Genomic DNA, 10,727 nt, shown 5'->3' on the forward strand with positions numbered 1-10,727 from the left:
TGCAAAAACTACGGCTGGACAAAGGCTTCCAACAGGAGCCGGACATTTGTCTACATTTCCCCCATTGTCTGCAGCTTAGCAATCGGTTTGTATTTGTGTTTGCCCGGGTTCGACCACCCAGGATGAGCTGAGGACTGGCTAGAAACGTGCAACATTGTCACCCACATCACATACTAGATAGGCAAAGAGGCAAAAAGAAAAGATAGGACAGAGGGTTGAAAACCAAGAGGGAAAATATACAACAATAACGCTTCTCTTTTTTCTTCCAAGACAGCGGCACAAAAAAGAAATGAAAACGTAATAGCCAGGAAACTGTTAATCAGGAGTATAAAGCAATTCGTCGTTAAAAGAAATGTATCGCTTATCCACAAAATCATTTTGGTGAAATATATTTTTTTGTGTGTGTGTTGGCAATTTATAAAAAAAAATGATAAAAAACGAATTATGCAACAAAAATTATGGAATATTAATATTAATAATTTGCATAATCGGCATGAATAAAAAAGTACCATCGTTAAAATTGTCTTTTTCCAGTTCATCCTTTTTTGATGGCTTAATCTAGTGAACAACCCTTCTCCATAATCCCGAAACAAAATATTGACCTACATAAATTAGTCTTTTGCCACTAGAGGCGATTTCGAAGAAAACATTTGTTTATACCTTCGGACAACGAGTGATTCGTCTAGATTTAAAGTCCAAACATCATCATCAGCGGTTCGTTTGTCTATATTTTTCTATACTATAACATAGGAGAGGAATATTTTATTCATAGGTTTTGTCCAGAAGGCCTATGATGTGTATAAAGCTACTTGGAGGTTCTTTGTATGTAAATAGGGTGTAAAAAGGCCCTCCCCATCTTTGTAATTAATTGACACGTTATACCACTCATCATGTTCTGAAGCACCAATGGTATAGGCTAGGATCTCCCCAAAACCCACAATTTCACATCGGCAAACACTGTCTTCATCCACTTGACTCCCAAGACCCGCCCACACGTGGCCAACCTTTTTCGTTTTTAATGCTTTTTCACTGCAGGTTCATGTGTTGAGACCAACCTTATATGGACTGATCAGTCTGGTAATGGCTTATTTCCCCCTTATACCCAGCAGTAGCGCGATATCCATGAGCTAGATATAGCACTTCAGTCACTTTGGCATTCTTCTTGGACTTACAGAACTGATTTCTCCGCTACTTTTTTTCAGTGAACGGTGAACGACCGAGCCTCATGCGTCGACTTCAGTTTACTTCGCGCTGAAACGGCACCGATCTTGCATTCACCAAATCCCATCTGTGTTTTGTGTCTTAATACAGAGGATTGGCAAACTGGTGCGGCAACTTTCCTGCATCAAATCCCTGTCGCTGAAACATGTCGTTGACCAACACAAAGACGGGCTTTTCAGTGAAGGACATTTTGGACCTCCCTGACACTAACGATGAAGAAGGATCTATCACCGGGAACGAGGAAGATACGGAGGGTTCGGAGGCGACCAAAACGCCTGGAGTGTTAGTGCAAAGTCCTTTAGAGAATGTTCAAAATCTTCCTTTAAAGAATCCTTTCTACGATAGTAGCGACAATCCTTATACCAGATGGCTCGCAACTACGGACAGCATCCAATACTCTTGTAAGTAATTCATCCCAAAATAATTCACTCTTATTTTGTACAAATCGTTTATTATAAAAAATGTGGTCCTGAAATCACTTAACAAAACATTTTCCTTTTTATGTCTGAATTTATCGTAGACTAATCTAGACTGTATGCAATCTTTTGACTGTTGCGCTTCTTTAAAGGCGTAACCTATTATGTGCTTTTGGATTAGGAGCTCGATTATATTAGTAGCCTAATAATTGTTCTTAATACTACTTTAATTCACAAAAACTTCTAAATATCGCCCACATAGCTTTTTATAACTGTTGAATGAGCTACGGCAGATAATTTCGTTTAGTAAGAATAATCAATTTGTTAATAAAAAATAATATTTAAATTTTAACTGAAGAAAAGAAGACAGATGAATAAAAGACTGTATTATTATATTTTTATTTGTATATTGGTCCTTTTTAGCTAACCCGTTGCTCTTTGATAATTTGAAGATTTTAATAAATGTTTAGGAGTTTATACATTAATAAAATTCAGTTGATGTCTTTATATTTATTATATATTATTATTATTTTACCAGTGCACGGTTTATCAGCAAACTCTCAAGACTCGTCTGCAAAATCCCCGGAACCTTCTGCAGATGAATCGCCGGACAACGACAAGGAAACTTCAAGCAACGGCAGTGACTCTGGTAAGAAGCGCAAAAGGAGGGTGCTCTTCTCCAAGGCGCAAACTTACGAACTCGAGCGCCGGTTTAGGCAACAGAGATATCTGTCAGCGCCAGAGAGGGAGCATCTCGCTAGTTTGATTCGTCTGACGCCGACCCAAGTGAAAATCTGGTTCCAGAACCACCGGTACAAAATGAAGAGAGCCCGGGCCGAGAAAGGTATGGAAGTGACCCATCTCCCTTCTCCTAGGCGGGTGGCCGTGCCTGTTTTAGTAAGGGATGGCAAACCCTGTCATACGCTAAAAGCTCAGGACTTGGCAGCCACTTTTCAGGCAGGAATACCGTTCTCCGCTTATAGCGCCCAATCTCTCCAGCACATGCAATATAACGCGCATTACAGCGCCGCCACCACACCACAGTTTCCCACAACACACCACCTGGTGCAAACGCAACAGTGGACTTGGTGAACAAATACTGACTTGCAAACGTTGGGCTGCATTTAAAGACCACAATAGGGAGCTTTCCAAACAAAAATACAGGACTTTTTCTTTTTTTGCAGCTTGGCCCATTCTCATTCTCAGTTTATTTTGGGGATTGACGTGTGCGCCATGTTTACATGTTTTCGTTAAGAAAACTGGGTCAAGCCTCTCCCCAAATTTAAGAATGTTAAAGCTCTTGTGAAATTTTGTAAAGTATGTTTGTGTGTTGTAGAAATGTTTTCTTTTTGTCCTTCGTGTTTCAAGCACGTGAAAAACCACTTTATGACTATAGAAAGTTTTATTTCTTTCTTTTACAATGAACCGAATATATTTATGGCCATGAATAAACACTGGCAAACTTTAGCTTATTTCATTGGTTTGTTTTCTATGTAAATATTTTGTGATAACTGTTTGCAATATTATGTTTTGCGGTTCAGTAAGCTATAGCCTAAATATTTACAATATTTAGGGATAAAATGCAACATCAATTGTCGTGTAATTTCAGCAAGAACGCGCGCTGATGAGGGAATTACTTAATTCTTTTTATTAAGACTTTTAATAAAATGATGTGTTTCAGAAATTCCGATTTGTTTTGCATTTGGTTTTAATGATTTCGGACTTAGTTGCAAAATAATTAATCGTTCCTTAACGTTAATAATTAATCTCACATAAACAAAAATGACTAAATATGTAAATATTATCATATGTAAATACTATATGACTGAACTAATTAGAAAATAATCTCATAATAATTTATCACGGCTTTTTATTTGTTATATAACTTTTTTTTTTTCAGATTTACTTTTACTTTTAACACCTTATGCTTTATCGGAAGCACAACAGCTTCGGTTTTCTGAATTTATCTGTACGAACACTTCAGCAATAAGAAGGCAAAAGTCATTTGTGAAATGGGGGTAAAAATCCACTCACTTAATATAAGAGGGCTTCTTCAGCTAAGCAGCTTTTCATTCAAACCCTCTCTCCTTTTCAGACACCGCGGTTGACATTTCGGGTGTTAAAATGGCACATTTAAGAAAGAAAACACACGTGACAAACGTATGTTATCGTAATCTCCTGTAATTATGAATGTGAAATAATTTTAAAATCGAAGAAACTAGGCGCGATGGCACATCTATATTAATTTTTTATTTTTGGATTAATATACACTGCGGCCGTACGTCAAATTACAATTTACTTTATTTTGCACATTAAATTTCAGTTAAGAAAAATGTCAAAAATACTGCCTTTTTATTATTAAGCATCAAATTAATATGCAACAACGGCTCTCGTTTTTGGTCCCCATCCCATTGAGGATTATCGTGTATGTATCAGTTTCTTGTGTAAATATGAGAGTTCATTGGTAAATCCTAAATTATTCATTTTTTTAAAATACATTTTGCAGTAGATGTAAAGTCACTTTGATTAAACAAACCCTGTGCTAATTATTTACAGAAAAAAATAATGTTATTTCTCTCTATGCGCTTATATCGCTTACAGATGACTTCATTACGCCTACTCAAAATATTATGTTTCGGATGTGTCTTTTGTATAGAGTTGTTATAATTAATATAATCTAATATTTTGGTATCTAATTCAAAGCTGCTATTTTTCGCAAATAGAAGGGCGTTTAAAAAATGATTGAGTTGCACCTGTTGTGGACCACAAGGACCCATTTATAGCGTTACTAACCATTTGCGGTACCTTCAATATGTAATTCCGTAATGTCAGAAAACCGACAGGAAAATATCAAACGCTTTTAACCCACTCAAACTATTTCGATTATTTTATTGTCTGTAATTTTTAAAACTGCCCCAAAGACCTGCGAGTCGTAATGAACTGCTACTCAACAATGCGACGATGCACATTTAAACAGTCTATAGTTGTACAATATACAGTACATGTCACAAAAACCTAACAAAAGCTAAGGGTCGGTTGATGAGAATGTTAGAGGCGTGCATATTAACATGGGGAGTGTATCTCTGTGTGGAGAGAGAGTGTCTGAGTTTCTTGGTGCTATTCAGTTCCTTTATCTGGACCAGTGCATCCCTGAGTCAGGGAGATATATCCTTGGGTTTTTTTGTGGCGCCTGTCAGTTGGTGCCATTGTGGTGCTTGTTGTACACGTTGTGTTCCATATGGACAGCTGGGCCCGCAAGAGGAGAAAAGAATCCCTCACAAAACCCAAATTGTGTCCTGCTTTCAAACGCAGCATTGTTGTCTCTCAAAGAAAAACGAATTAAAAATTCGTGCTATATCTATTCTGGAAAAGAAGGCAAAGCCATTCACAGATAACAGGGAGTCCTTCTTTCTTGATATAGCAGTGCTAACAACAGTTCTCTCATTCCTTTAACCCTCTCACACACTCCCCTCTTCTCTGGACGTTGAAAGGCAGTGATTATTGTCTGTTCTGTAGAGTCTGGAGCGTCAAAACTGCTAAACTATTTCACAGATTCTGTCTTATTTCCAGTCTTGCAGAAGTTAAAAGCTTTGTGGTGATGACAGAAATGTCCAAATATTGAAAGAATGCTAACAGGTGCATACATCGAACAATTTTTAAAGATATAGATGGATTGGATTTTTGTATATCATGTTATATGGGCAAACCTAAGCTTTGGTTTTAATCAATCTATCCATCCATCCAATTACGCAAAATGTTATTCAGCAATCAATCGACGCTATATTTTTCTTACAATTTAAAATGTTCAGTTTATCTTTATTTAAATTATTATATTAAATTGTGAATCATTATTTTAAAGTATAAAGAGAGAGCTATTAAGAAAAGTAAATCAAACGTTCGCGCAAATGTCCATGCGATTAAACGCGGCTTTCCTGAAATCTGAATTAATATGACGTAAAATCATCCATGTCTGTGAAATAACTCTGTTTTTCAGTGTAAAAGTAGTTATCTAAAATAAGTCTCGGTTAAGAAGCATTTCAGCAAAAAGAAAAAAATACAGAGAGTCACAAAGGGGCATATAAACCATTACAGATGTATGCTGAAGTTAACGCGTGTCTAATAACCCTTTCACGCCTCCAAATGGAGTATTTCAGAAAGTGTGTACTTGGGTGTCAATGGATCCAGATAACTGACACCATTTGAACCTCAACATGAATCATGTCTTATCCACATTACCAGGTGAGGGTTTCAAAACCTTGACTAACATTTAAAGGAATACATTTGGTGTTTTATTGCCAGTGATCAACTGGGTTCACCCACCATCTCATACCTGTTGTAAAGAGTGAATTTGTCGATAGGATGTGGACAAAATAAATCAAAATCTATTTGTAAGATTTAAATACCACAAGATGGCGACAGAGCCCGTGGAAAGAAACACCAACACACCTCGTCCTAAATTAGGTTGTTGTCTAATTTTTTCTGCAAATGGCGATTATAGCTATTGATTCCATTACTGCAATTTTAACAAAAAATATTAATAATAACAATAGTGCTTAGGTTTAAAGTGTGATGTTTAAGTTTGCACAAGCAATTTGTATAAGGAAATCGCTTTTTTAATACAGGTGTGTCGATACACTGAGGAGTCTTGTGGTCTTTATGAGATGATCCGCAGGGAGGCGCTATTGGCCCACACATAAAAACGCATTAAAAACGATTTTGCTGTCATCAGCGTCCTTGATGTTGCTATTGTCACCTCTTTGAATTCAGTGTAAGCTTTATATAGATTAAGTTATTGGGGGTTATGTATGGCTAAGGTACTAATAGACAATTTGATGACTATGCATTACCACTTATCCTTACCCCTCTACCCTTTAAAGAAAGAAAAAAGATTTTTATAATATTGGTGTATAGAGCAGATAAACCTGCAACAGGGTGCTGTGGTGTCACTGAGAAAATTGATATGTTTGCACCAAGGTTACCTGGAAATGGTAATTAATTTTTTTGACAATAAAACCCACTTTGATTTTGAGATAATTACAATGTCAGAAAAAATGGTCCCAAGCTGTCACCATTTAGGTATGTATACATTTGGTACCAATATAACAGTATGTACCTTTAAGGTACTAATGTGCACTCCTTGGTACCAATATGCACATCTGAGATACTAATGTGAACTCTTTAGGTACAACGGTGTACTTTTGAAAGGGTACTTCACCAATGACAGCCACAGGGACCATTCTGACCAGTACACTGTCAGAAAAAAATTCGGTTGCTGGGATGTACCCTAGGTTTTGTTTTGTAACTTTACAGCTACAGTATACAAAACATAATATACTGTATTGTTGTATTTTTTTGAGTAAAAATACTCTTCCTTAAGGTCCCATTGTCTACCTTTAAAAGGTACAGTTAAATATTTTAGCATTTAACTTGTTACACAATCCTGCCATACAAAGCCAAAGCGCAGTAACTACGCATTTGGTCAAAATTGAGATAAGAGTTTAAATGGGCTTTGTGAGATCTGTTGTGTCTTGTGAAGAAGTTTACTGGTTCAATTTTGTCCCATTTCAGAGAAATGTGTCTACCAAAATTGCAGTAACATGTTGACTGGCTGGTGTAAAAAACTTTAAGGGCATTTTCTCGGTTTCAGTATTTACGTAGTTACTGCACTTAGCCTTTGTATGGCAGAATAGGTCCTTAAAGGTAATCGATAGGTCCTTATGGTATAATATTTTATCCAAACAACATTTCAATGTGTTGTATATCCATAAAGGTACAAAAAGGAACCTTTGAGGGTACCACCCCTTTTGTAATTTTTTTTTAACAGTATAGCAAGTTAAGCATACATATTGCACTAAACTTTATTATAAAAATGCTTTTTAATTGGCTAGAACTCTGTGAGTTTACAACCAGGCTATTATAAACAATGTGTTTATATATATATAAAAAAACAATACAGATAGAAATGCACTGTAAGACTATTTACTGAAACCCGCCTAAAGTGTTAGCTTTCAAATGCTCATGGTAATTTCATAATAATTTTTATTATACTCATTTTGTCCATTTATATGCACTAAAATAATTTTGCTATGTTGGTAAAGAAAACACAGGCAACTGTATAAAGTGCAGTCAGCAACGTGTTACGCTTCAGTAAGAAAACAAAAGGACCGGACATGTGCTTAGTGGTCTGTAGCAAACTTAAGAAAGCACTGAGCTATGATGCTGTTATGACTGCAGAGACTGTCTGTCCACAAGATTCAACTACTCATCATCTGTCTACTTAATAAAAAAACAATAAATGTTAAACTTATTTGCTAGAATGTTACATAATGGCAAAAAACTGAATTAAACACAAACAGGAAAATATGTATTATACACTGTAAAATGAAGTTAAAACGATTTGGTTTTGCAAGTCAATTCAAGTTTTGACCTGTGAATAGTTGACATAACTTACAAAAAAACTACTTAAAGCTGTTTAACTTAATTTTTAAGTTAAAGTAGCATAAAAATAAAAATATACCTTGATTTGACAATTTTTTATACAGTATTTTAGCATGTTTTGTGTTCTTGTACAGTAATCATTTCAATGCAGTATAATACAATACAAGAAATATTTTATAAACTTGAAATATGTAGAACGTGCACGTCAACAACATATACTGAATGAAAAGCACTGCATGTTTCTTGTTGATCCTCTTTTTGTTTGTACTGTCATGGTCTCTATAATGTTTTCATTATTTCAAAACTGGAAGACATCAATTTAAAATAATGTATTTGCATGCTCAAAAGACGCAAAATGTGAATAAAGCCTTATAAAATTAGTAATACAACATATCAAATAGGACAAGTGTGTATACAGTATACACACACAAGTACAGTCCTGCCAAAAGAAAAATAATTTATCAGCATTCTCCAAATACATAATTTGATTACAAACAGGTTTATCTGCATGTAGTCTGTCTATGACGTATAAAAAGGCTTCTTTAATCAAACAATGTCATTACTGACTAGTAGACTTGACTCATAGTACTTCACCTGTCTCTAGTACAGCATCTTTTCAAGGCCTGAATGCTTCATGACACAATGGCAGAATGCTACTAACAACTTGAGTTAAATGGAATGGTTGATTGTTCGAAAGCACCAGCCTTTCAGTTTACTAAAACTCATATTTATCCATTTATTACTCTGCCTTTGAGTTTTGCTGGTTCTGCATATGCATGGGTGTAAGTTGGGTACACAGGTGAGACTTTGTAAGCAAAATTATCATCCATTGGGATGTGGTTTTGGAATTTATATTGATCCTGTGATCCAGAGAAATTACTATACTATACTTTATACCACGGGTCTGTTGAATGCTTTATTCTAATTGGTTAAGAAATGCAAAACGCACACTTGTCAAATGTCTTAAAAATAGCCACTAGAGCAATAATTGAGGTAACCGTGGTATAGGTTGAATAATTGACTTTGAATCGGTCCTTTGAATTATTAAAAAATAATGCACATCCGTGGTGTAACGGCACAACATGATTTATTTTTAATTCAACATCCAGTTGTCAATTATTCCTTACATACTACACTATACACTATACTCCAACATTTAGTTTGCCTTTTTTGTCATAGCTTTGTTTGTCCCATGTGTAAACATTTTAAAAAAAAGAAAGATTTTTGTTCAAAAATGGACTTTGAGCGGCCAGTATAAGAAAACGACCTAAATCTCCTTATGATGACTCTATTATATGGTTATAGAGCATAATGATGACTTTGTAGATACAGTGGTGGCCATCATAAGGAGATTTAGGTAATTTTACTTCATGGCCACCTCAAAGTCCGGACCTCAACCCAATCCAGCAAATTTGGCATGAGTTGGAAAATAAACTGCACTTAAACATTCAAAGGAAAACCTTTGGCTTAAGTTGCAGAAGACATGGGATAACATTACTGATGAACCATGCCAAAGAGATCTGCTGCCAAATATTAAAGTTAAAAGTGGATAAAAACAGTACGACTCACTTCATCTGATTTTTGTTTTGCTCAGAGCAACCATTATTATTATATCAAATCACATTTTGGAGGCAAAAAGGGTCAATATTTTCAGATCTGTCAGGTGCTCTAATCATTTTGGGCAAGTTAAAGGACTATTATTACACTTTGTATAAAAAAAACTGATAATTTCCTCACCCCCATGCCATCCAAGATGTTTATGTCTTTCTTTGTTCAGTCGAGAAAAAATGAAGTTTTTTGAGGAAAACATTGCAGGATTTTTCTCCATATAGTGGACTTTAGTGGACCTCAACAGTTTACAGATTCAATGCAGCTTCAAAGGGCTGTAGCCAAACCTTTGTCATTTTTGCCAAAAAATAAAAATAAGTACTTTTTAACCACAACTTTTCATCTTGCATTAGCTGTATGACGCGCCAGCACGACCTTACATATTAAGTAATCACGTCGTAAGATACACATACCGCTCTAGTGTTTACAAGTGTGGAGAAAGAGGAGCGTTCATGATTGTATGTGGAATGATACTAATTAATGTCTTTGTGTCAGTTTATTATGTAAAATGGTCCGCAAGTGTGCGTTTCATACACAGTATTGTTCAAAAGTCTTAGGCCACCATGACAAATTAGATTTGTCGTTTTTGCAATGTTATAGTGATCATATATAATTGTTTCTCAGTCTCTTTAATAGAATACATCCAGAAAATACAGGAAATATGTATATAGTAATAAAAACTATATAAAAATGTAAACTGATGTGTCAAGTTTTTAGGGTAAACTCCCCTTTTACTTGAGCAGTAGCAGGAAACTTTTATTAAACCTAAATAAAATTAAATCCTATAATTTCAAAATTTAAAGAAATTAGTCTTCTCAAAAATCCTCAAGATGTGTTAAGTGCCAAGAGAGGTCACACTTTTAATTTTTATTTTTTTGTACACATTTTCTGTATTTTCTGTTTGTATCTTTATAAAATATATTGAAAAATAAATATGGTTGGGCATTAACACTTCTAAAACAACAAGTCTGGTGGTGGTGGCCTAAGACTTTTGCACAGTACTGTATATAACGCTTGACCTTTCGACATGATCACGTAATACAT

The 10,727-nt window shown here is 35.3% G+C and overlaps 1 protein-coding gene across 1 annotated transcript; it reads left to right on the forward strand.

The window, feature by feature from the left end:
• The first annotated feature begins 973 nt into the window (after positions 1-973).
• nkx2.2a (NK2 homeobox 2a) lies at positions 974-3,322 on the forward strand. Its single transcript, XM_065267411.2, has 2 exons — positions 974-1,622; positions 2,176-3,322. The coding sequence occupies exons 1-2, from the start codon at positions 1,367-1,369 to the stop codon at positions 2,727-2,729; spliced, it is 810 nt and encodes a 269-aa protein (XP_065123483.1). The 5' UTR covers positions 974-1,366; the 3' UTR covers positions 2,730-3,322.
• The last annotated feature ends 7,405 nt before the right edge of the window (positions 3,323-10,727 follow it).

This window comes from Paramisgurnus dabryanus, chromosome 17 (assembly GCF_030506205.2).
Source record: "Paramisgurnus dabryanus chromosome 17, PD_genome_1.1, whole genome shotgun sequence".
NCBI classification, from domain to species: domain Eukaryota; kingdom Metazoa; phylum Chordata; class Actinopteri; order Cypriniformes; family Cobitidae; genus Paramisgurnus; species Paramisgurnus dabryanus.

What these genes read in the sequence shown, in the direction of transcription:
- nkx2.2a (XM_065267411.2), top strand. Translation starts at nt 1,367, where the DNA reads ATGTCGTTGACCAACACAAAGACGGGCTTTTCAGTGAAGGACATTTTG. An exon ending in GGACAGCATCCAATACTCTT is followed by an intron (nt 1,623 to 2,175) that starts GTAAGTAATTCA and finishes TTATTTTACCAG; the next exon opens with TGCACGGTTTATCAGCAAAC.